Source organism: Leptonotus elevatus, chromosome 5 (assembly GCF_054856555.1).
Source record: "Leptonotus elevatus isolate MCC_2025b chromosome 5, RoL_Lele_1.0, whole genome shotgun sequence".
Lineage (NCBI taxonomy): Eukaryota > Metazoa > Chordata > Actinopteri > Syngnathiformes > Syngnathidae > Leptonotus > Leptonotus elevatus.
Window position 1 is genome coordinate 8,619,847 of NC_141243.1, and position 27,314 is coordinate 8,647,160.

At 42.0% G+C, this 27,314-nt stretch overlaps 1 protein-coding gene across 1 annotated transcript; it reads left to right on the forward strand.

The window, feature by feature from the left end:
• Positions 1–2,100: 2,100 nt before the first annotated feature.
• On the forward strand, positions 2,101–26,830 carry adamts12 (ADAM metallopeptidase with thrombospondin type 1 motif, 12). The gene is made up of 24 exons (XM_086076787.1): positions 2,101–2,330; positions 3,596–3,945; positions 9,995–10,172; positions 11,094–11,278; positions 11,833–11,916; positions 12,151–12,275; positions 12,368–12,517; positions 14,343–14,486; positions 15,667–15,811; positions 16,145–16,237; positions 16,318–16,463; positions 16,539–16,708; positions 17,113–17,246; positions 17,425–17,545; positions 18,373–18,617; positions 18,782–18,923; positions 20,237–20,363; positions 20,431–20,641; positions 20,706–21,698; positions 23,018–23,170; positions 23,236–23,412; positions 23,486–23,632; positions 24,519–24,672; positions 24,740–26,830. The coding sequence occupies exons 1-24, from the start codon at positions 2,216–2,218 to the stop codon at positions 24,853–24,855; spliced, it is 4,605 nt and encodes a 1,534-aa protein (XP_085932913.1). The 5' UTR covers positions 2,101–2,215; the 3' UTR covers positions 24,856–26,830.
• Positions 26,831–27,314: the final 484 nt, after the last annotated feature.

Below are 27,314 nucleotides of genomic sequence, written 5' to 3' on the forward strand. Positions count from 1 at the left end.
CCGATTATTTTCCAGGTTCAGACATTTCACAGTCTGCTTCACATTACCGTAACAGGGGGCTTTGTGGGGGTCCGTTTGAGGAATGTCTGTAGGAGTGATAGAGTTGTTCAATAAGAACATTTCAAAGCACTGTCAGGGAAGTATATTCAGTTTATTATTGTGGGTTGCAGTTTGGAGTGGTGCAACCACACTGTATCATACTGAGTTAAAAAAAAAATATTTACTTTAGTTGGCTACATAAGAGGGACAAATTAAGAGGAACAGTTACATCGCAGTTCTGTCTGATTATGTTGAGCGTATATTGGATGTTATTGCTCTTGCTGAATGTTGGATTTGTTTGTTTTTTTGTCATTGTTTATGGGCAGGAAGGAAGAGGGCAAGAGATGAACACAAGAAGATTTGTGACCATATTTGTAATTTACAATCAGTGATGCTTTAGCACCCTAAGCGGCTTTGTTGCAAAAAAATAAGCAACAATCTCCCTTTAACTAGTTTCCCGTCAGATAAATAAAACCCCACAGCGAGTGGAATGAGCTAACATTAGTCAGGAACTGCAGTTCACCCCCAAATAAACTTAGTGTATGTGTTTGTGCTGAATTTATCTCTTGTTTGACATTTCGGGGGGGGGGGGGGGGGGTGCAGTTTATGCTTTCATACTGTCAGAAATAAGATATGGTGAAACCGTAGAGGTCCATTTATGTCCTTCTGGGTACAATCTATATACTCCTGGTGCATATTATTGGACCCCAATGGTTACTTATTATTATTATTATTATTTTTTTTTTTAAATATACAGTTTCCATGATAAATAGTGATGAAACAGTTGTCACCTAAAGGTAAAGGATGCAAAATGGACTTAATTGACGAATTTTTGTGTATTTATTAGTTTTTAATCATTTTTAATTCAATAATACAATACATAAATATTACAATAATATTAACTCATTCACTGCCATTGACGACTATAGACGTAAAAAATTAATGTGAACTATTTCTATTAAAAAAAATTCATTGAATTAGAAAATTTTATGAAAATCCTTGATTGTTTTATTGTACATTGAAAACAGATACAAAATTATCATGCGATTAAGTACGATTAAACACTCCTTATTTATTTAATTTTTTTAATTAGGCCCGTCAGGCAATTAACATTTTTAATTGTAATTGATCACATGACTTCACTTGTTAACTAACAATCACACATTTTATATCTGTTCTAAATTTACAATATTTTTTTTCTAGGTTTTCATACTCTTGTTGGCAAAAGTGGAAAAAAATGTTAAACTAATAGAAATAGTTCAAATGAATTTTTGACGTCTATAGCCGTCAATGGCAGTGAATGAGTTCAAGTCCAAAATCATACACATGGGCTATATATATATATATATATATATATATATATATATATATATATATATATATGCATGTATAAAATATAAATCAACTTTAGCTGTCTTCAAAATCAAAACATTCCATTTCATTTAAAATATTCATTTTTTTCTTACTACTTCTTTCCCTGGGTAATTTCAAAATGTCACGAAAAGCCTACTAGAACATCTGAACTTAATTTGGGCTTAGGCACTTTACATACTGGCAGGTGTGTGCCGACTCCCATTTAACACGAGTTTGAATGTGATTAGTTAACTGAACACAGCCGCGTGTTAGTTAAAAGGGTGCGAACATTTGGGCATTTTATTTTTACTTCCATGCTCTGACACATTGACATATGGATAAATGATGCATTATACTCTGCTTATTTGTTGTTGTTATTATTATTATTATTATTATTATCAGTAGTAGTAGTTGTTTGACTGAATTTGTGCAGCTGTACCAGCAGTGCTAACAATAAGCGTCATGACGCGTAAGCTGTGAGTCTGAGGATCGTTCCAGCTGCAAGTTGAGGCAGGGTTGGAGCCCGGGAACCAATGGAGCCTGTTGCTCCATCTCCACATTGCTCCTCCGAGAAGGAAAGCAGACACCGGCTCTAGTAGAAGAACACTCCTCCCGTCCGTCCCTCCTTCCCTCTCTCTCTCTCTCCCTCCCTCCTCACAAGAGCCTCAGCTTTCTCCTTCCTCGTGCAGCCTCACTCGGTCCCCCCGATGAGGCAGGACGCACTCCTCCTCTTGAGCCCCTCCGTGTCATGAGACAGTCAGTATAGCCGCCCTCCCCCCCGTGGACTGCTTTTCCACAGCTTGGAGTTTGGTTCCATGAAATAATGCCATGGTTGCAAGAGTGCACGGTTCTTCTGCCGCTGCTGCTGCTGCATCACTTTGTTTTCTTCCTGGCAGGCGGCCATGAAGACGTGAACTTCTCTCTTTTTGCAGGACAAGGTCAGTGTGCTGCTGCTCATTCACACCTCAACTCAATATGCTTTTAAGTAAGCCTGCACTCAGTGAGCACTAAGTGCCTGAGGGGCATGGGAGGACGCTGCTCCACCAAATCCAGGTGTTTTGCCTTCAAGCTATTTTTCATATTAATACAGAGTAGTGATTTAATCCTGCCCTTTTGATGAAATAATTACAGATACGTGAGGAAGTAGTCATTTCCTTCTGCTGTATTTGCAAGTCTAGAATGTTCTACTAGGAGCTACCGGGTAACACTTCAAAACATAAACAACAAATATGGCTGACGACCATCACATCTTTACTGATTATTTAGATTTTGAAGATACGACCTACCCATGTGTGTTAAAACCAATAAATGCACAAATACAGTAAATGACAGTATTGGTATTTATTTAGCACAGTATTTTGTATTTGCCAGCCTAGAATAGAGTGCATCTGGGTTATTATTATTATTATAAAGTATTACATTCTTAAAAGGGAAGTCAACCATAATATGTTATATGTGACCTCACTAGTCTAAACATGACATTCTGATTAATATTACATTTGTGGAATAAGATTCATGCAGCAAAATCTAATTTTATTTTTTATACATCTCCGAGAGCGGCCATTTTGCCACTTGCTGTCAACTGATGATGACATCGCAGTTATTCAGGGCTCAGGAAACAGCCAATCACATCTACCTGTTTTCTGAAGCTGAGCTATGATTGGTTGTTACCTAAGTGGCAAAATGGCCGCCTTCTGATATTGATAAAAACTGCTAGATTTGGCTGCTTAACTCGTATCCCACCAACGCAATATTGACCAAAATACTAATTTTAAACAAGTGGGGATGCATAGAACTTGATTGTCAAGAATTTTTGGCGGCCTCCAGCCGGGTGGTAGGGCGGAACGCTGGGGAGGGAAGGAGAAAAGAGAGCACCGGGGGGCGGGCGGCATCCCCGAACCCCAGGCCCGGCGAACTCTACCCCTACACTGTGGATGTGACCCCCCCCCCCCCAGTTTGTATACAAGCGTGTGTGTGTTGCATTAAAATTGTGAGCAGGTGAAATTGAGCAGAGAGAAATGATCACCCCGCTTCCCAGAAAAGTGATGGTGAGTGTGTGTGGTGCATTTCACACACACACACACACACGCACACACAAAAAAAGAATTTGGGGGGGGGTTGACTTCCTCTTCAAAATATATATTTTCCCATACTAATAATAATCTCATCTGACACTTCTACTATCCTCCTTTCAACTATCCAGGTGATGCGCCTCAGCCAGGGTCCGTCATCCATCCAGTGAGAACCAACGCTGACGGCGAGTTCATCTCCCACTCTCTGTCTCACCACTCCAAGGATGGGCGAGTCAGGCGCGACCTTAGTGCGGTGGGGCCGGTTTACTACAAGCTCAACTACACCGGACGCGCTTTGATGCTCAACTTGACAGAAAACCATCAGCTGCTTTCGAGCGACTACGTCCTGGAGAGGCGCAACGGAAGCGCCAACCGGACGGAAAGTCGGCGGACGCCCGAGGGGTCGTCCTGCCACCTTCTCGGCACCGTGGAGGTCTCGGGTGTGAAAGGGACTGCTGCCATCAGCGCATGTAATGGACTGGTAAGAACGCACGACATTGTTGTTCTTGGAATAATATTAATGTTTGTGGAATATGAATTCAGCAGCAACATCCACGTTTTTATCCATCTCAGAGGGCGGGAATTTTGCCACCTAGCTGTCGATTTGAAAATGACATCACAATGCCTAAGGTCTTGTGAACCTCACATGACCAAACCCCAGAAAACAAGTGAAGGTCGTTAGCGTCATGTTGAAGCGGCTATACAAAGCAAAATGGCCGCTCCGGAGATGGCAAAGCAACAGCTGCGTATCCTCACGTTACAATGGCGAATCTGCTGGACTAGTGAGCAACAATTGGAAATAGTACCAAGGGTGTGACGGGATGGCACACTTCGTTCTGTTTCTGCGTATTTGATTGCGTCACGGCAACAAGTGTTCTGCTGTGTTAGCGGGGCTGACGTCGTCTCTCCCCGCCGAGCCTCACTTGTTACATCTGACTACCGAGCCAAGTTAGTGACAGACTGTCCCACCGCGGCGTTATTTACAACTGACCCACTTTAGACGCTCCCCGGTAGTCCAGCCCAGATACGCGTCACTCAAACTTCATATCTAGATGGAATTCCAGTGTTTTGTGTGTGTGTGTGGTTTTTTTTATTCCCCCTCCTCCAAACTCCAGGGAATCCATTCTGATATGTTATCCAGAATTTTTGCTGTGGTAGAAGGTTTACAGTTGTTAAAAAACCCCAGAGAGTCCACTTTATAGGCAGATGTGGGGTGGAAACCTTTCCAGCTGTGGCCTAAGGAACCAAAAAGTAACATTGCTTTGACTTAAGTGTGGTACGCACTTTCCGATATTTAACATCTTAAATGATTTTCAAAATGTCAGATACCCCACACATGACGACTGAAGCAAAAAAAAAATAAATCACCAACAAAGCACACCACACATATAACGTTATTTCCCCGACACTCGTCATTCTTCTTCTCCAAACCGAATGTCTGTCGCAGTACCAAGACTGACCTGTGAGAGGCAGCACAAGCATCGAGACTGCCAAAAAATAAAAAGAAGAAATAAAAGAAGCTAGGTTAACTGTTACCTTTTCTGGTAACTACAGTAATCTCCTAGCTTGGCAAGCCACACCCACTTTCTTGAAAAAGACAGGCGTCCATAGACGGCCAGTCAAATTCGTCTATTTGCGTGACGTCGTCTTCACTTACGCTGTTCGAATATCAAAACAGAGTGAGTCATGACACCATGAAACTTCAAGTTTTTCCCGCAACAACGACATAGGTCATTAGTAGCCATGTTGGATTTTTACTCCGCCTCTGCAAAAAAAAAAAAAAAGGCTTCAACAAGTCACTTTTCTGACGTCATATCCGCTCTTCGCTCATTGGTTCATTCCACTGTCTGTTAGCTCTGGTTTGCCCCGCCTTAGAACTGCCACTCTCCAGCAAAGCCGTGAGTGAGTCTGGATTTCCCGGCTAGTAATCTCCCGCCATAATGCGATTTAATTTTGAGAGTTTTCTGTTAAACTTTATTTTTATTTTGTTTTTTTTTACTTTGACTTTATTCACGTCAAGTATTACGGCTGCATATTTACTACCATGAGGGCAACCTGAAGTTTACCACACAACATGTGAAAGAGACACATAGCTACTTAAAGTTAAAAATGTCAATAACTGAAATGCTCAAATTCAGCTTGTGTATCCCACTTAATAGGCTATTTGTTAAAAGGAAAGAAAGAAACAGTAAAAAAAAAAAACTTTTTGATAAATGAAATGTAGCAATCTCATAAACACAGATGTTGCCTGTTTCTCATTAGAAGAAGACAAAAAAGTCACAAGTGAGCTCATCTCCATTATTGAGCGTGCGTGTGAATCAGACACAACCGCTGAGTGGAAATCGCTGAGATTCAAGATTCTCCTTTCCCTAAGACATTCTTCATCGAAGCTTGGCCATTCCCTGAGGCACACCGCTAAACAAGAACGAACGAGTTCAGACCTATTATACTTTCTTTCTTTTTTTGTCTTCTGACATGAAGATAAATGAGAAAATTTTTGACCCTCCAGAAAGGAATTCTCCCCTAATCGTCCGCTCACCTTATAAATAATAGCCGTCCTCTTGGGAGAAAGTTGAAAGGTGGTCATTGTATAACGAGCAACCCCCTCCCCTTTACCTGTTCCCCACTAATGAGTTCGACAAAGGGCACCAACAGCAGATACTTTATTCCGGTTGCACTGCAACCCACAGAAGCAGGAAAGCGCCATTAAAGCAGTTCCACATGGCCGTTATATTTACAACACTGACCCATGTGATGCTAACCTCCCGCGGTCCTGGTACCTCGTACAGAAAACACACTTCCTCCAGGTTACAGGGATTCAGAGGCTGGCCTCGTACTTTTCTTGTGTAAGATTTTCAGCTTAAGACTCTAGGGCAGAAAACTGACCAAATATTCAGGTAATGGCAAAAACAATAAAAACATCTTATTTCTTATTTGATAAGAGTTAGAAGTATTGATTCAACTCCTGTACTGAAACATAATTTTACTGCAAGTTACATAGAATACGGCAGAAATGGTAAAAATAATGGTTAGCACATCCGCCTCACATTCCATAATATGTTTCTTGAACCAACTAAAGACTAAATTGTCCATAAATGTGAGTGTGACTACTTGTTTGTCTATATGTGTGCTCTGTGATTGGCTGCCGACCAGTTCGGGGTATACCCACCTCTTGCTCAACGTCAGCTTCAGAAAATGGATGGGTGGATTTATACAATACCCGTTTTGATAACATGGCACACTCCCATTTATTACCTTACACAGTGCTTGTACAGAGAAGGGAAAACAAATCATATTACTGTACCGGTACATGTCGAAAGTTGTTTAGGAGCTACTGAGCAAACATTGGCTTGAGTTTTTTACGCTCCTAAAACGTGTTCCTGGAACTTCGCTGAAGTTGTGGCGTAACAAAAGATGTAAAATGAGCTAATGCTGACAACTGAAAGAATATGCATTACTTATATGTTTTATTGAGATTAGACTAAGAATTTTTAAATGCCAGAAGATGGTGACTTTTTACTGGCACTAAATCAATCAATCAACCAATCAATCAATCAGTCTCAACCACGGTTGACGTTTCTCTATCGATGTCTTTTTTACATCATAGTGAATCACAACACTTGTTAATTAATTATTCAAAAGTGACTCCATTTCATGAGATCAAAAACAATAGCGAAAGGTGGAAGTGTAAAACCGTATGCATTATGCATTTCCACTGAGACAACTTTAGAGACGACCTTCAAGATGCTACATGTCTCCTTGTCGGATTTTCTGACCTCTTTTCAAAGATTGAATTCAAGTATCTTCGATTGGAACTAGTCTTTTTTTCCCCCTTGATTGGCACTAGTAATTGTTTCCCTAACTGTGTCAGTTAAACAACTGTTGAAAAAGTAACAAGCTTATTTTGACAAAGGAAGGAATAGGAAGTATCGATATCTGTTTTCAGGGAGTAGAGGTAAAAAGTCATCAGAAAAATACCTAAAGCCATTGTAAAGTGAAATTAAATGTGCCTTGTAAATTTGACACAACACAGAGAAGATTGGTAACAAATTTGAATGACTAATAAAATACTAAGTATTCTGTAAAATGAGGCTTGAAAAACATGTCATATCAGGCTTTTCTTCCAGCTTTGAACCCTGTGAATGCGCTGAAACCGCATTTGGTCAGGTGTCAATTCACTGCCAATTAAATGCTGCTAGTGCGACCTAAAAAAAATGATGTTACTTCATATAAGCTCGCATCTTTCTTGTGCCTTCTTTCCCTGCTTGAGCCATGAAAATCAAACCTTAAAGCTTCCGGTGGCTGTAAATATATAACTCCGGTAGCTAACGACCAGCTAGCTTACAAGCTAGCTGCTAGTATGCTTACAAGCATACAAGCTAGCTGCTAGCTTTGGTTTAGTTCGCAATTTTGCCAAATAACCACTTACATGAACAAAGGCACTCAAGTTCTTAAATAGTGAAGGAGAGGGGACTTTGTCTGATTCTGAATTGTACAATTGCATCTTTTTAGCCACACCAAAAATCTGGGAAAACTGAAATACTTATACAGTATAATGTTACATCTCTACCATTCTTTGAATTCACTTAGCTGTATACCAAAATATTTGCACAATGTTACTACCCACCATCGGAGCTCAGGTAGTGTAAATAAAAGAGCGCGCAAGCCCAGACCTACATTCGCTTTGCAGATCATGTGAATCACGCAGAGCAATGCATGTTTGGATGGGCCTCCCTGTGACATTCCTACCCGAACCATCGGCACTCCACTACCTGCTTTGCTCTTTGCAAGTTAAACGCTGCACGTATATAGGGGATGACACGCAGGTAAGACAGCAGCAAAACACCAAGAAACGTGCAAGGAACCTAGGTGCCCTTTTTCCTTCAGCGTATTGCGTGTTTGTATGTGTTTTGTCTTGGGAGCTTTATCTGCTAACGTGAGAACGTGCTGACAAAAAAAAAAGAAAGAGTGTGAGAGCAGTGAAATCGGCTGCGAGTTGTGCACAAAGCCTCTGGGAAACGGCCGTCACTTCCCTGGGGATGTATCCGCTTACATGCTTTGTGGATGAGTCCATCAACACTTGTAGCCAAAGGCCATTCTCCAAAGGTTTTCCACCCTATTTAATTTCTTCTCACTTTGGGTGGGGACGCAAAATAAAAGGCAGTGGAGCCACCAACATCGAACACAAGTTTCTAATACACCCCCCCCCCCAATTTGTTTCCATCATTTTTATTTATTTAAATAAGAAATAATGAAATCACGTTATGAATCTTACGCATTTAATTCAGTGATTCTTTCGCATGCCACTAGAGGGAGCCCCTAGTGATACGCATACCAAAGTTTGAGAATAAGCTCTATGGGATAGGCATTATAACAAATTATTGTTTTAGGAATGTGTGAAATTGTTGACTTATCATGTCTTGTAACCACTGAGCATTGGAACATTGTCTCCCAGCTTTTTTGGGGAGGGAAATGCTGACTCATTTTGTTTTTTTTGTCACAGCAACAGGTGGGTTAACAAATTCCAAAGGGGGCTGCGTCTCCCCATATGAACTCCGTGAACTACCCCCCCTAAAGGAAAAATGATATCCACTGCACAATGTTGAATGAACATGTTTGGGGATTTTTTTCCTCCCCCCCCACCCCCTTACAAAAGTGGTCAGGATGACCTAGAAATGAAAACTGTGCATAACCGAAGCACCGCAGGATGCAGCTCATGGCCTGATTTTTCACAGCTGCTTTTGGCTCCTCGCACACTGGAGGAACCGGCCAATCAGATGCAAAAAAACCCCCGGCAAAACTGCATTGTCTGACAATGTCAATCAAATGTGAGAATGATTCTCTTTATAAAGGCAGCGTTGTTTCTACAACACTTCTATTGGATCATATGATATGCTCTCATTCAGCATTATTTGTCTTTCATGCAAGCGGCTTCAAAGACAGGGAGGAGTTCATCCCTGAACAGTCCAGGCTTGTTTAAACTTCACACACAAACGCGCATACACTTGAACGTTCACACACACAATCAATTTAATGAAGAGCGCCTTCAGCCAGGTGGCCAGAGGTGAAAAAAATTTCCAAGACAAAGTGTCAAGTCCACCCCGAAAGAAAAATATCCACAACCTTCTTTTGTGTGTCCGAAATACTTTTGTATGTCTGGAAGGCGCATCTATGAACTTTTGTGTGGTCGTATAAAAAAAAAAGAAGGAAAGTGCTTGAACACCAGTAAGAACTTGCATGGCATACTTGGCAAGACGTTTCTTTATTGCAGACAGAATGTGCCTGCGGGGAAAAAGGAGAAAGGGCGGGATGTCTAATAACTCACCTGATGAATGATGATGAAACTGACTGAGTGAGGAGCCACTTTTTTTTTTTTGATGGTTCTTTGAGGCAGCGTCTAACTTCTTGTTGTAAAACATGCATCATGTAACCAAGCTGTGTCAAATCAGTAAAAAAAAAAAAATAAAATAATCTAATTACTCTGAATCACATATCAGCCTCATTGCACATGCATTTTTTCCCCCCAACAGAGAGGCTTCTTCTCCTTGCCTGAGGGACACTTTTTCATCGAGCCGCTCCCTAAATCTAAGAGTGATCCTGCAGGTTCCCCAGAACCACACATCATCTTCCCGAGGGTTGCCACGGTAACGCAGAGGGAAAAACGTAGCACCGAGGGTAGACAGACGCCCAGCCCGTGCGGAGTAACAGGTATTTGTCGCATTGCCGATTCACAATCTTTTCACTTGTTTATAGAGGACAATTAGGTCACTAAAAAGGAAAATTAATATTATGCTACAAGAATAAAGTCGTAAATCAGTTTAAACCACAGGCAACAAAAGTGAGTACACACCTAAGTGAAAATGGGGGACTAGCTGGCATAAATAGATGAACAAAAATATATTTATCAAAGTAAAGAAATACTTTTCAGACCAATGAAGTGGAGTTGGATAATTTCTCACGGCACACTACGCTGTGTGTATGTGGCACGTGGATACATCACCAAAAATAAATAACTCACCATTATGTTGTAATATGGGGAGAAAAAGTTTTTTTAAGAATCAAAAGTTGTAATATTCTTAGAAGAACATTTTTGTATGTATTATCTCTATGTACAAGTGTGTGTGATATATATATATATATATATATATATATATATATAGAGAGAGAGAGAGAGAGAGAGAGAGAGAGAGAGAGAGAGAGAGAGAGAGAGAGAGAGAGAGAGAGAGAGAGATGTGAATTATTATTATTTTTTTATGAGCATGGAATCGTGACTCATTTTGAATTTTATTAATTGTATTATGGTATTAAATAACTTTTTTTCCCCCTTGTAATTTTAGCTCTCTTTTTTTACTTATGCCATTGCGATTTTCTTGGTATATAGTTTTTCTGTTCACTGTTGCACTTGTACTTAATAAAACATGCAAATAGAATTCAAAGGAGATGAGCAGTTTCATTCTTAATATTTTTTCCACATATTTGTTTCCTCTTGCTATTGCAATGCTATTCTTTTGATGGATACAGAAGATATAAAATGTCTACACCGCCCCCCCCCCCCCCCCCCCCCCGTCATTTCGCAACAATGTGGAATTTGAACAGGGCTGTCCAATAGTTTTCCCATCTCCGCCTCAGATGGCGACTCTGTGCAGCTGGAGAGGGAGGAGTGGGAGAGGGAGCACGGGCCGACGCAGCCTCGTTCCCGGCGCTCGGTCAGCAGGGAACGCTGGGTGGAGACCATGGTGGTGGCCGATTCCAAGCTCATCGAATATCACGGCAGCGACAATGTGGAGTCCTACATCTTCACCATCATGAACATGGTGAGACTCGTTTTAAGTTTCAATGTCACTTTTTCGTATTCTTTTTCTTGCTACACTATAAACTAGTCACTGTACAGCTTTTATACTTGTAAATTTACAGTCTCCTCAAAAACGCAGCCATTAATGTTTAAATGGCTGGCAACAAAAGTGACTGCACCCCTATGTGGAACTCTCCAAATTGGGTCTCATTAGCGATTCTCTCTCCCCGGTGTCATGTGACTCGTTAGTGTTACAAGGCCCAGGTATGAATGGAGAGCATGAATGTTAAATTTTGGTGTTATTGTTCGAACAATCTCATCAATGAATTTCAACGAGACTCGTTAGCGTAATTCATTATCGGATTGAATGCCCATCAACTGTCATTTTCGGACGTCCCACAAGTTGAATGACCGGGCGCTCTTCAACTAGCCTAACTGATCACGTAATGAAAATTTTTTCACAAATAGGCAGATAACAATAGCTCTACCTGGTCATTTCATTTTTCACTTGATGGCAGTTACTCAACTATTTTAAAGCTTTCAATATTATTTCCCCTTGAAATGTATGTCGCTAAGGTGGCGGGCATCTTCCACGACGCTAGCATTGGGAACGCTATCCATGTCCTCTTGGTTCGTCTGATTCTACTACAAGGAGAAGAGGTAAAAAACACCGATGGGCTCTTTTCTTGTTTTAAATCTCATTTATTTTCCCGTTATGTCATTTGAATTAGGCATATATCGATTGACTTGAATTCATTGATAATGCATCTGAACCTATTTTGACGCCATGTGTCATATTGAGCAGAATACTGCTCACCAGAAGAGTTGTCATAAGACACGATACGTTCATTTTAGTTGTAGTCATTTAAGCGCTTGTTTTAATGACCGGCACAGAAAGGCCTTAAGATCGTCCACCACGCGGACACCACTCTGTCCAGCTTCTGTGCCTGGCAGAAGAACTTAAATCCACAGAGTGACACGCATCCCGCGCATCATGACCTGGCTGTGTTGGTCACCAGGCAAGGAATGCAAACACATGATATGGTTTGAGAATGAAGTTGAGGTTCGAATAGAGTCAAATGTTCCAAATGTCTTGTGTTTGGGCTCCCAGGAAGGACATCTGCGCAGGAATGAATCAACCTTGCGAGACCTTAGGTCTGTCTCACCTCTCTGGGATGTGCCAACCGCACCGCAGCTGCAACATCAACGAGGATTCGGGCTTGCCGGTGGCATTCACAGTTGCCCATGAGATGGGCCATAGGTGCGTGTGTGTGTGCGTGCGCGTGTGTGTCGTGGACATAGTTCAGGGCATTTGAGGGACTATGAAGCCATAACATTGTGCGATGGTTTTCCCAGTTTGAAATGCAGCCTTCTTTTCCTATTTGTTGGAGGATGCTGTCCTGCGTGGCCACCCATATCCCATATTTGGATCAGTTCTAATCTACAGTATCGTCTCTATATTAAACTCCACAGGACCCTGAAATGGCTTTTTATTGGTGTCAAAGTAAAAGGACTGTAGAATTGACCAATCACGTTCAAACTCATTAAATGGGAGTCAACAAACACCTGCCTTAACAAAAAAACCCATTTAAGCTGTTTTAGTAGGATTTTCCTGACATTTCAGTCACATCTTACAGGAATCAGGGCACAAATGAACTTCAGAGGAATTGACACACACACAATGAAGGCAGTCATCACCAGGGTTATTATAGTTTCGGAATTTTCATTTCAGTTAGTTTTTATTTAGTTTTATTTTTTTAAATGTAGTTAGTGTTTTTATGCTTAGTTTTAGTTTCAGCATTAGTTTTCGGTTTATTTGTTTTTTGAATGTGTATTACTTGAATGTGCTCAATATTTAATACACACCATGGTAAAATGAAACAAGTAACACATCTCTTACCTAGCGTTCCACTTCGGCTGAGTTAAATGAAAAAGCTGGCGAGCCAAGCCAGTAGAGCCAAAAGTCAAGCAGGCAAATTTGGACATCATCTGAAGGCGCTTTTCTATTGGCTGCTGCTAGATGACATCACTTCTGTCTGACACACTTTCAAACGTCTTTATTCCGGTTAATATCGAAATAAATATACTTAAAATCACATTTAAAACCATCCCCAAAGGCTCATGTATTAAATTAATTACCAAAGACTAAAACAAAGGACATTTTCACTTTAATCATATTTAGTTTTAGTAAATTTTGTTAACATAAAGTGTAGTTTCAGTTAGTTTTCGTTTTTTTTTTTAAAGCGTTTTCGTTTTTATTTTATTTCGTTAACGAACATTTTTGAATTTTAGTTAGTTTTTTCATTCGTTTTTGTTGACTAAAATAACCTTGGTGATGACACAGTAGCGAAAATATGACACAACAGTGACATGACCTCGAATTTGACGTCCTTCCAAAATTGATGGAAAGAAGAAAAGAAAACTGGTCATGGATGTTACAAGAGGCCAACAGCAACATTGATTTTAATTAGACAATAACTACATGGCCTTACAGTTATTTGGAATTAAGATGTATTTTATCGCACATATCACTTCTCATCACGTAAAGTGAAACAGAATCATGCTTTCGGGGATGTTTTTTTACCCCAGCTGGAATTGGGGCCTTATAGTCAAGGTGAAGGGAATTACAGTTTGAGTCGTTCCAATTAGTACAAAATCTTCAATGCAAAAAATAAAATAAAAATTGTCAGGAAAAGCCAACTAGAACAGCTGAAACTAACCTGGGGTTAATCAGATGTACTTTAATGGTGGCAGGTGTGTAATGTCTCCCATTTAAAATGAGTTTGAATGTTGATGAGAGGTTTTTCACAAAAAACTGGCACTTAACCAGGGGTGTGTAGACTTTATATATCCACTGTATACTTGTATACAGTGGATAATGAAACTAGTCTGAATCTGTAATAGACACAAATACCTAATACTGTACCTAATAAGGCATTTGTCAGAGAATAGAAGATCAAATTAAGTGAACTTGGATTGAAACGAGCAGTTCACGACTGGCAGCATGACAGCAAACGGTACGAGTGAATGAAAAGAATTCCCGTAAAAGTGCAGTTGTTCTTATTGTCGGCCATGCTTGAGCGCAGCTTTGGAATCCATCACGACGGCCAAGGGAACGACTGCGAGCTGGGAGGGAGGCACCCCTTCATCATGTCCAGACAGCTGATGTACGACAGTTCACCTCTCACTTGGTCGTCCTGCTCCAAGGACTACATCACACGCTTCCTCGAGTGAGCCCACATTCATATTCAGCCTTCTCTTTCCAAGCAAAAAGCCCTACTTGACAGGTGTCCGATTCAAGAGTCAACTTCGTTGGCTTCTTCTTAGGTCCTTCAGGGATTATTGTTCTACGTCCCAACTTTTGAAGTCAAGTCAATTTATGGTCTTTGAGGTATATTTTACAGTAAACCCTTGTATTGTCCTCAAATTTAAAAACCCTTTGGATATCTTCATGGCAAAAATGTACATATGCAAAGATTCTACTATAAAATTATTTTCCCATCCAACCACACTGTAAAATCAGTCGGGTCAAAAATAACCCAATTTGGGCACACACAAAAAAGGACCGATCCACGACTCGGGTCAATTTGACCCATTTTCTGAGTTGCTTTGCACAAAACAACTTGTTAAAATGATCGTTTTGTATGAGACAACCCACATAAATTGGGTTGCTTTGTACAAAAAGAGAAACAAATAAATAAAATTGGGTATTTTTGTTGTTGTTGTTTTTGGGGAGAATACCTTGGACAAATTGACCCAAGAAGTGGATCAGTCCATTTTTTGCTGAAATTGGGTTATTTCAGAGTTAGGTAAAAAAAACAAAAAAAAAAACACAACAGCAACAACACTTTGGGTAAAAAAAAAAGAAAAAAGCCACTCCACTACTCAGGCCAATTTGACCCATCTTCTGATTTACTTTGCACAAAACCCCTCAAAATGTGTCATTTTGTACAATGAATGAATGAACAAATTTGGCACATTTTGTACAAAAACAAAAAAACAGGATAACTTACTTTGGATAAATTGACCCAGTGCACTATTGACCCAAATCGGGTTATTTCTGACCCATCGATTTTCAGTTTGAGTCAAAAATGGAACAATCCACTATTTGGATCAATTTGACCCAACTTTCAGTGTTGTTTTGCAAAAAAACCCATAAAATTGGGTTATGTATTGTACAAAACGACACAATTTTGGGGCGTTGTTTATGCCTAGAAAATTAGGTCAAATTGACCTAGGTAGTGGATTGGTCTATTTTTAACCGAAATTGGGTTACTTTTGACCCAACTGTTTTTAGAATGCATCCAATAGCCTAACCTCTTATCTTCCAGTACATCAATAATTTTTTATGCTTCTTTTTCTCCATGAATCATATGAAGCTTTTTGACGTCATATTGTCTTCTCTGTCAGTCGTGGCTGGGGTTTCTGTCTGGACGATCGTCCTTCCAAAAGAGACCTTACCACCCCTTTGGCACGCCTTGGTGTTCGCTACACAACGCACCACCAGTGTCAGCTACAGTACGGGCCCAACGCCACCTACTGCCACGAGGTGGAAGTAAGTAACCACCGTGAGATCAACTTTTAACAGTGAATCATATACTGATAAGTGGCAGACACTACATTTGGTGCCAGGGCTTTGATTGACTTAATCTACTTCTCGGTAAAAACAGTATTGCATCCCAGTTATAGAAATCATCAATACCATACAAAAATGCAACCATCTGATGCAGTTCAGAATCAATATTTATCCAATAACATGACAAAAGCATTAATTTAGGCTGTACTGTAAATGTAGTTCAGTGCCTCTGAAAGGCAATGAGTGAAGGCCTTGATGGTCCTGACCACCCACCACTGAGTCTAATTGCTGCTGATTTATGTCAATATTTAGAACGTTTGCCAGATTCTTTGGTGCTCGGTGAATGGCTCCTGTCGCTCCAAACTGGACTCTCCCATTGACGGGACTCGTTGTGGGCCAGAGAAGGTAGAAGTGCAAACACCTTCAGGATGTTTCCGGCTTGTATTTGTCCCCTCATAACCAAGTGCCGTGTGCTTTCACCTCAGTGGTGTATCTCTGGAGAGTGTGTGATTGTGGGCAAGCTGCCCGAGACGGTGAATGGAGGCTGGGGACAATGGACTACTTGGTCTCATTGCTCCAGGACTTGTGGGACTGGAGTTCAGTCAGCGGAGAGAGAATGTGACAACCCCAAGTAAGATGGTATTTGACATCGATGTTTATAATTCAAAATTTGCACACTGTGAAATAATCGGACTCTTCCCTTAAGGCCGGAATTTGGGGGGAAGTACTGCACGGGGGAGAGGAAGCGTTATCGGACATGTAACACAAGACCCTGCCAGAAGGATAGCCCCACCTTTCGAGGGATGCTGTGCAGCGAGTTTGACACTGTGCCCTACCAGAATGAGCTCTACAAGTGGATTCCTGTGGCTAACCCGTGTGAGTACTCAGACAGGACCCCACACAAGTTTTACAAGTTGGTGTGTAGGCCATGTGGTACGGAGGACCAAAAATGTCAAAAATAATAATAATAATCAAAAGTGAAAATAGAAACTGATATAAAAAATATAATATAAATAAAAGGCTCTGCTCTCATATTTATTTATTTCATGCTGCAGACACTTAGACCCTCAATTTTATTTGGGTATTTTTGGTCCTCCACAATGTGTGTCTTCCAGTAGGGGGCAGCATTTACAACGTAATAACCACAGCTTTATCCTTGAATTTCTGAACAGACCCTGACCCTCTTCAGTGGTAGTAACCACCAATTCACTGTGATGCCCACTTTTGCCTCTATGTTCATTAAATAAAATGCACAATAAATTTCCCCCAACTCTTTGCAGTAAACCCCTGCGAACTCCACTGCCGGCCCGACACTGAGTATTTTTCGGAGAAGATGCTCGACACGGTGACGGACGGAACGCCGTGCTTCATGAACAACAACTCCAGAAACATCTGCGTCAACGGAGTGTGCAAGGTAGTGTGGCTGGGTAAGAGACTCAGAGAGACTGGGGAGGTATAGGAAATTAGGAAACACCTTGCAGCTACAAGCAACTACTACAGATTCGCGGCGTGTTTCCCAGACATCTTTACTGTTCTGTGATTCTGATACTGATCTGCCTTTGGTGATGTTTATACATGTGTTTCGTCCTAAGGAGGTGGGCTGTGACAACGGCATCGACTCAAACGCAGTCGAGGATCGTTGCGGTGTGTGTTTGGGTGATGGCACAAGCTGCAAGACGGTCTACAAGTCATTTGAGGAGGGGGAGGGCTTTGGTGAGTTCAATTCATAGCGTAGCTGAACACATGGACTCGATTTAGTCACATCCATTCAGTCATACAGGTCAAGGGCTAAACTCTCAAGTTGTACTTTACCCCAGAAGGCAGTTATAGATAACATCTCATCGTATTATGACATTTCCAGTATTCACACTATATCTTTGTGAGCGGCCTTTGTTGAAAAGCTTTCACCGGACCTGATAGATCATTGTATTGCTTTAAAGCTTAGCAAGATGGATTCAAAAATGAACACACCTGTGATCTGTTTAGATTGCGCAGCTGTTTTGTTCTGCTCTTCTTGTCTGGGGCCGTGTGTGTATTTTCGTAAAGCTAACAAGTGTAACTCACCATCCGCACTTAGCAAAGATTGCTTAAAAGATAAAAAAGGCCCTAAAAGGATAAAGAATGTCCCTCGTGCCCATGTTCTCTCCCTCTCTTGTTGGGCACAGCATCCTTCCCAGATAACCAGCCAGATGTGTAAGACTTCAAAAGGCCTAGACATAAGCGCAAGACCGCCACCGCCCCCTCGTCAGCTGCACAAACACAGAAAGACACACACACCTTCCCACAAACATCATTAAACTCCACAGACCCGCTCACAGTTGCTTGCTCCTCCGCCATTCACAGACAATAAAAAGCAGAGACAGGGCAGTGCCCCCCCACGCCGAACACACACATGCCAACCAGCTCCACAGACTCAGCCCACCCTCTATTAAAGATCAGAGAGAAGCTGTGGTAGTCTGGATGTGCGTGCACCAGCAGCCATGGTGGGCCATCCATTACCTCGCCGTGACTCCGACTCCCCTCCATCCCGTTTCTCACAGGGTACGTGGACGTCGGGGTGATACCTGAGGGGGCCCGGGACATCCTGGTGAAGGAAACGGAGGAGGCAGGTAACTTCCTGGCTCTGAGGAGACAGGGCTCGGAGGACTACTTCCTCAACGGCAACTACGTCATCCAGTGGAATGGGGAGTACCAGGCCGGTGGGACCACCTTCTACTATGAACGTAGAGGGAACATGGAGAACCTCACCGCGCCTGGGCCCACCAGAGAGCCAGTCATGCTCCAGGTACGCTTATCCAAAGACACAGCTTGAAGTGTGTCAAGGCAAATGTGTACATAGGAAATAGATGGATATTTAGAAGAGCTAACTTTTAAACAAGCTTCGCTTCCATTTTGTTAGGTAAAAGCACACACCTGCGTCTTTGTCTCATCGTCAATGCGATTGTTCAGTTGTTGTTTCAGGAGAAGAACCCTGGCCTCAAGTACGAGTACAAGATTAGGAAGAGCAAAGAGACAGGAAATGAGGTCATCAAACCAATTTACAGATGGAGGCATGGTGCATGGACAGACTGCAGCATCACCTGTGGACTAGGTCAGTCCTGTGTTTATATGCAATACGTTTTATTTTAGGGTATTGCCTGTCTTATTTTACATAGGCATCAACTGGTAAAACTCAAATCATCGTGAAAGTACACAGAGAGTCAATGTTTATGCAGCAGCACCATAGAAATGCACAGATTTGGGTGAAAAGTCTCTAAAAACAGCTGGGTCAAAAATAACCCAAACACGGGTCATGAAGGGGCAGGCCCAACTTTTTGGGTTATTCACGTAACCGGCATCGGGTTATTCATTTGACCCAAGCGGGTCAAATGAATAACCCAAAATTGGGTTGTTGTTTTTTTCAGGTTATTCATTTGACCCAACACTTTCGGTCAAATGAACAACCCGAAATTGGGTTGTTTTTTCAGGTTACTCATTTGACCCACCTTTTTGTGTTATTCGCGTAACCGTCGTCGGGTTATTCATTTGACCCAAAGAGTTGGTTCAAATGAATAACCCTAAATTGGGTTGTTGTTTTTCAGGTAGTCCTCAAGTTATATCGTACACGATCTACGTCGTTTCGACTTTACGGCGCCCGTGCCTCGTCCGTAGCACCTTCTTTTTTGTTCATTTCCCAAAGTAATCACGCCATTTTAAAGTTATTTAAAGTTGTGTTGTTGTTACCTCCAGCCATCTGTCAGCAATGAATGTCCATGCGGAAACACGAAATATTGGCTCTTCCAGGTCGCGCAAATAAGTATATATTATGTACTTACTGTACAAATAATTTTGATGTAAATACTGACTTTAACGGGGAAATCCGACTTACCGTAAGTCGAAATTCGGGTTACATTGCCAGCGTAGGAACGGAACTGCGCCGTAACTTGAGGACTCGTTTGATCCAACTTTTTGGTTTATTCGTTTAACTGTCATTGGATGATTAATTTAACCCATAAATCTGGATCAAATGAATAACCCACAAAACAACCCTTTTTTTCTTTTGGTTATTTTTGTACAAAACAACCAAATTCATTTAACCCAAGAGGTTGGGTGAGTCCCTTTTTGTACCAATTTGGGTTATTTTTTTACTCAACTGTTGTTAGAATGCTGTATGATCCCAGACATTAGATCTTGATCAAGATCTGGTATCTGTTATGGATCTACAGTGCATGTCATTTTAGATCCAGGCATGCATCCCAGAGACTGTGATAGTGTGATGCACTGCTCGGCCTTGGTGCAGGTATGCATTCTGTTCGTGCTCATCTTTGGTTTTGTTCTGCTTTACTTACATGTTAGTAGGAGGATTGCGGTTTATTTTTATAGGCTTAAGTGTTATCAGATCATATAACCTCCTGTCTGTCTTAGGTGAACAGCAGCAGCCTGCGCGCTGCTTTGAGATGGACGTAGGCGTTGTAGACGAGTCTCTGTGTGACCCAGAGATCCGTCTAGAAGACAGACACCGCAAGTGTAAGAACATGGACTGCCCTGCCAGGTTTGTCCTCCTGATTGGTCTCATCCCTCAGCAATCTTTTCACCGCTGGGTTTCCCTTCATCCTCAGGTGGTGGGTCGGAGGCTGGCAGCAGTGCACGGCCGCCTGTGGACCGGAAGGTTTGCGGAAGCGTACGGTGCTCTGCGTCCGCACAGTTTCTGGTGAGGAGAGGGTGCTTCATCCTGTGGAGTGCAAGCAGCTGCTTAAACCCAAACCTGTTGTGCCGTGCAATAGAGATGTGCCCTGCGGTCAGGACTGGGTTGTTGCACTCTGGGAAGAAGTAAGTCGTACTTCCCTCCCCGTATTTCTACCACATCGTAATCGGTCTTCTGTCTTCTCTCCAGTGTCCAGTGACATGCGGAGGAGGTGTCCGATCCCGCAATGTGACGTGTGCATTAGCGCCCCCAAAAACCTGTGACCTTGCTACCAAACCACGCACCAGATCACTGTGCGCTCTGCAGAGCTGCCCCAGTTCGAGTCTTAACCGACAACCTGGGCCACCTCCAAAATACCACCGCATTTACCCGCCAAAGAAACACCCTGCTAAGCCTTCCTCCTCCTCCACCGGCGCTCCTACGAGTACCTCAGCCACAGCTACAACTACTACTACATCATTAACCTCTAAAATTCCATACATTGATCATTATGATGTCAGTATTGTACAGAAGACAAATGAAGGAGGGGAAAATCCAAGTGAACCTAACACAGAATCTGATGAGCGAGTGGACAGCGAGGACGGAAGCACACCCAATGTGGTGATGAACGTTCCTGGTTATGACTACATCACAGAAGAAAGGCCACGAGAGGAGGAGGGCATCATTGACCTGGACGTCAGTACAACTTGGTTCAGAAATCCTCTTAAATCAACCACACCGGTGCCGCATGTAATCATCACACCCACTTTACAAACAAGTGGTCCTAGCCTGCACACAACCACAGAAGCCACCACATCCTCCTCCTTCGCCCCACACACTACTGCAGAGATCAGTCATCACAGCACTCCTCGCTTCACCCCATACGGCGCCCGGATGCACAGCGTTCCTCTAACTACTCCCATGTTGAAGTCACATTGGGTTCCACCCAAAACCGGCTTCCACACAACACAAGCTCCTTCCACAAGGCTCAGCACTGCACCGTGGCCTCTGACCACAATAAAGGTTATTAAAATAAAGAACCCTACTGTGACACCCAAGAAAAGTGTCACTGCCAAAAAAAACTTCACCCGGGCCAAAGGGAACCGCTCCAAGAGCCAGAATCAACCACCTCCCCACCGCACCCAGGGTCAAAGAGAGCCAGTCAGCGTGGATGTGTTCTGGCTTGTAGGAAACTGGAGTGAGGTGGGTGAAGACATTTAGGACCATCATACATCATCCCAATAAAGAGCTATGCCAGAATTTTTAAATGTCACAATGTTCGAGACCTTTAACAACACATCTTCTTGTTCTCATGCTGACCACAATCCATTAATATTATTTTGAGGTTTTATTATTATTCATTATCGTACTAAACTGAAATTTGCAGGGTCGTAAAACTTACTTTGCGTCTTCAGCAGTTTTACGAACACAGAAAGGGGATAATTTTGTTTTTGTTGCATTAGGCTTAAGCCCGTATCCCACTGAGGGGCGAACGTTTGTGACGCTAACAAATATTGATTTCGCGTCAGTATTTGATTCAAAATTTCCTTGCGACAATAAAAAAGTAGACTGTTTATTGAACCATTAAAAATTTTTAGAGAACATTTGGGAAACATTGCGACCTTGAACGAACCACGATGTGAAATCCAACATTTGTTAGCATTGCAAATGTTTGCCCCTCAGTGAGATACGGGCTTTAGGTTGTGTTGAGTTATAGCGTCTATAAATCAAAGAAATTACCGTTAGAAATAATTATCTGTTATATTGTGTCAATTGTCCTCCCACCTTAAAAAAAACTCATCTATTTTCAAACGTGCTTCTCCTACCAGCTGATTTGTGACAAAAGGCCGGGTCAAACCCTGGACTGGTCGCCGGCTATTTGTACTACAAATGGTCTGAATGTGTAAATTTGGGTGTGAATTGTCAACCTGGTCAAGGTGGTTCTTTTCAACTACCAAATTCTGGGACTGTTTCTAGCACCAAATAGTCAAACGGATTCATCGAAAGGACAAAAATAAATACACATGCTAATGGTACTTTAGCCTGTTGCTATACTTTATCACTGGGCACTGTAGTGTTATACTACGCAGTAACCACCTTGCTGATGGGAGACTTTCGTTTTTCTCCATTGTTGTTTATTAGCATGTCTCATTCCAACTGATGCGTTCAACGCGGCGTGATTCCCGCAGTTTTATGAGAGACTATTTTGTGGAAAACAACAAAACAGAACAGCAAAACTGCGCTGATCCTGTGTAGTGGAAAATTGGCATACGTTTGCTGGTATAAATATAACATCCATGTGTACCACTATTATTTATATGTTTAGAGAAAAGCAGTTGTAAATTTATGAGAATATTTTTAAAGAAAAGTAAGTAGGGGGCCAGGCCTAGTTTGAGGACCACTCCTCTAGTTCCCCTGGTAAAAAGTATGGAAAGTGGATGAACATATTCACTTACCAAATCTGTTACGTGAGCATGCACTGTCTGAGATTCGACCGAGACTTCTTCTCTTCCCCACTCCAGTGCTCAACCACATGTGGAATCGGCGCAATATGGAGAAAGGTCACATGCAGTTCCCAGAAGGACGAGGACTGTGCCAGCACCAAGAAACCCGAGCCTGCTCGAACTTGTCATCTTCAGCCATGTGCCACCTGGCAAAGTGGTAGCTGGAGCAAGGTAACGTCCACCAGGACTCAAATCCCATACTTGTCTGTGTACAAGGACTGCGGTGTTGTCCACAGTGTCCAGAGAACTGTGCAGCGGTGGGAAAGCGGTACCGGGATGTCCAGTGTGTCGATTCCCAGAATCACCGTCCTCTTAGGCCGTTCCACTGTCAGGCGGTGTCCAGCAAACCAGTCAGTACTTTGACTTGTCCCCATAAGGCCTGTGCGGACTGGAGTGTGTCACCCTGGGGACCGGTATGCGTCTTTGCTGTATCAATGCTCAATGCACCCTGCTTTATACAAAAATCCATGAATATATCTGCCTTAGTGCTCTGGAAGCTGGGGAGAGGGAATGCGCGAGCGGTTGGTGTACTGTCCAGTGCCTCAAGGTTGTGGTGCTACACCGAGGCCAAACAGCACAGAGTCATGCAGTTTGAAACCTTGCACCAACTGGAGGACGGAAGAGTGGGAGCAGGTCTGTGATAGTCGAAAAATTATAATTTATAAGCAGTGGTGGGAAGGACAATTGCTAGTTTGTGACTATACTCTTTGTCAGAAAAAACTCAAATAAGGATGACTTTGTACTTTTACTCCATACACTTGAAAAGCATTATCTGTACTTTCTACTCCTCTACCAATCGGCTCATTTCTACCACTACAGCGTGCAGTTAGCTAGCTAGCTCGCTATGCCTACAACCTGAAAATGCATCTTCCCCGGATACCACAATTTACATAACAGCTCGGTGTCACTTATAAATTCTCAAGCAAAGAGGTGATGCTGCGGACAAGCCCGCTGCCCATCTGCAGGCCAAGAGAGCCCTAGAAGGCTGTTAGCGTACAAGCTAACTGGTAGCTAGTGCCCAGTGCGGCACACTCAAGCCACCGGAGGCCTTAAAAAGTTATATTTTCACAGCTCCAACATGTGGGAAATGTCAGCAGGATTCGTTGTATACAATCAGAAGTGTTTTTTTTCTGTTATCATGCTAATGCTTTTTGTTACACAATCACAATGCTAGAAAAGCTATCAGCACTTTTTGTTTTTGATAGTATAAAACTCGAGCTAGCTCTTAACAACATGTGACATTATAGGATTGTTTTTCTTCTTCTTCCTCGTAGGCTACGAGCCCTATGTGAATAAAAGGGAAACAATTTTGGCAAGTCATCCAAACGAGTATTGTATATGACTGGCGGTAAAAATAAATGTTTACTTTTGCACGTAAAGTACATTTTAGGCTGTACTTATTTACGTAAATATCTGTACTTTTACTTAAGCACTGAGTGTGAGTACTTTCCCTACCTTTGACTGTAACGAGGACTTAAGAAGACTTCTGGTTGGAAAAGTGCATGTTTTGACTTTACAGTGCTCCGTGAGCTGCGGAGAAGGTCAGCAGCAGCGTGACGTCATCTGCGTGAATGTCGAGGATTCTGCTGTCATGCCAGACAGCCAGTGCGAGAAGATGCCCAAACCAGAAGCGCTCAGGAAATGTAATACGCAGGAATGCCGGACCGCTACAGGTTTGTTACACAACTCTTGATTTCCGACTCCTCCGACTACGAATAAGCCTCTTTCCTTATTTGTCAGGCCCAGTTTGCAAGAAGAACACAATGTCCTCTCGCTTCTGCGACAAGCTGAAGCTATTGGGCCGATGCTCTCTCAGGTCGGTGCAAAAACAATGTTGCAGCACCTGCAAGTCATAGACGGGTACACCCTATCTCGTTGTGCCTCCTCCTACTACTGCAGCTACATACTGTACCTCATGACTACACGTGAAACATGGAACGTTTGACATGCACTGGAACCTTTAAAGTCCAACACAGTCGGTATTTGGAACGCTGGTCGGCCTCCAGTTTGAGCGGATTTAGAATGAATTTTCCTATAAGAAATCATGGAAATAGAAATATGGGTCGGGGGTTCGCAGTATTAAAACTGCTAACACGATTTGAATAACATGGCCTTACTTCTCTAACCCAAGGTAACAAGTAAGTGGTATGCGCAGTGGTTTCTTAAAAGTCATGTTAGAGGGTTTTTTTTTAACAGATAATTTGACTAATCTGTCAGGTTATATTGATAGTTTTAAAAATTTGACAAAGTGTTTTATTGAAAACTTCCACTTTAAAGATAAAATGTGGAAAAAAATATTTACCCTTCAACGACAAATAACTGTCTATTATTATATTATTATTATTATTATTATTATTGGTGAAGCCACAACAAAGCCAAAGACAGAGCACTTGATTGGAGCTTCCAAATTCCCAATAGTGTGACCGGTAAACCTTTTGGACATTAAAGGTTCCACTGTATTTTCATTTAGAATACTGAATAATAATTGCAGTTGTGTAAATTGGGGTACGCGCGTAGCGATTTTTAAAATCTTAACCAATTTCTAAATTGTGACAAGGAAACACACATGTGCGCCTATTGCTCCTATACACCCGCAACCAAATCGTCATCAGACAATCCTGAACTGGTTGTTGAGCACACACACAAGGATTTGTCTTTTTGGGATTGTGAATAATTGAATAGGCTTCCCATTTATGAATGTTAGCCCTGACAGTTTTGCAAGCACACCGGAAATTAAAAATCACTCTGAACACAGCTGACGCCACTAGGTAATCGCTCAGGATAATCTTTATGGGCATGCAAAAATTGGACCTTAGCTGGTTTTGATCACAATAGATGGAAAGTTCCAATTTTGCATGTGTGTGCCCCACTTAAACATTCCTTGACAATACTACGTTATACGTGACCTCACTAGTCTAAACATGATATTCTGATTAATATTACATTTGTATAATATGAGTTATGTAGCAAAATTCAGCCATCTTTATCCATCTCAGGGAGCGGCCATTTTGCCACTAGCTGTCGACTCAAGATGACAGCAGAGTTGCTCAGCCAGGCAGCGACCAATCACAGCTTGCCTGTTTTCTGAAGCTCAGCTGTGATTGGTTGTAACCTGAGAACTAAGCAACTGTGATGTCATTTTCACTCAGCAAGTGACAAAATGGCCGCCTTCTGATATTGGTTGGGGGAAAAAATGCTGGATTTTGCTGTTTAAGTCATATTCCACTCACGCAATATTAACCAAAATTTCATATTTAAACTAGTGGGGTTACATAGAACAATGTTATTGTCAAGATTTTTTTGGGGGGTTGACTTCCCCTTTAATTGTGTATTGTTGAGTGGCATCATCAAGAGTGGAATGTTTTGGGTGCAGACGCTGCAATTCAAGAGTGCCGACTGGCGTATGGCCTATTTTTAAGAACCTTCTGTCCATCAAATGTGTTTTATCTTATGTGCAAAATACATGTTCTATTTGAAACTGGTACAAGCAGAATGTACATAAAAAAAATGTTACCTCTTTTTTTTATATATATATATATATACTGTTAATAGCAACAATATGCTTATTTAGTATAGTATTCTTAACTGTGCTCTTCAATGTTGCGTTAGCACTGTGTGGGGGGAAAAAGTTTCAACTGTACTTCTGTTACGTGACCTGCAGAATTCTGTAGTTGAACTGTGGTGCTCTTCTGGTGAGAAAGTGACCAATGACAAAGAGGCGTTGCAGGTCATCCCTCTCAAGTCCCTCAAAAAATGGCTACTGTGTTTTTATAATCTTGTACATACCAATGTCAGGCATGTGGTTCCATAGCAATAAATGTGGCCCTTAAAGACCCTGGTGCTTTGTGATGTCTTTTCCTTGGAAGGCCACCGTTGCCTAATATGCTGCGAGATGTGTAACAACAAGCCTGAGCGGCACTGAGCTCAGGTTCAGGGATCAGTTTCATCTGGCCCACATTTTGTCTCCTTGGTTCCTCTTGCGCCAGACTGCAGGACACGGAATGACACACCACCACCACCTCATATGGCCCTACTGCTGTCATTCAAGCCAGACGCCAAGAGTTTGTCAGCAGTAATGGAAGGAGTAACACAATGCCAGGTCAATGTGGAGGATGGACTCCTCCAAGCAAACAGTGATCGTGCATGTTGTGTGTATGTTTGTTACCATGATGAAGCAAAAGGCACCCATCTGCATTAGCTAACACCAGCTCTGGTTTTGTTATGTTACCAAATGTTGCTTCACCCGACCATGATTGCACAATGGGGGGTTGAACAATAAACTTCTTTTTTTTTGTAGTCGACTACAGTATAATAT

Bases quoted from the DNA above. Each gene is read 5' to 3' on its own strand.
- adamts12 (XM_086076787.1), top strand. From the start codon at position 2,216: ATGCCATGGTTGCAAGAGTGCACGGTTCTTCTGCCGCTGCTGCTGCTG. The intron at 10,173-11,093 runs GTATTTGTCGCA...TCTCCGCCTCAG, and splicing joins CAGCCCGTGCGGAGTAACAG to ATGGCGACTCTGTGCAGCTG. The intron at 12,518-14,342 runs GTGCGTGTGTGT...GCTTGAGCGCAG, and splicing joins GCCCATGAGATGGGCCATAG to CTTTGGAATCCATCACGACG.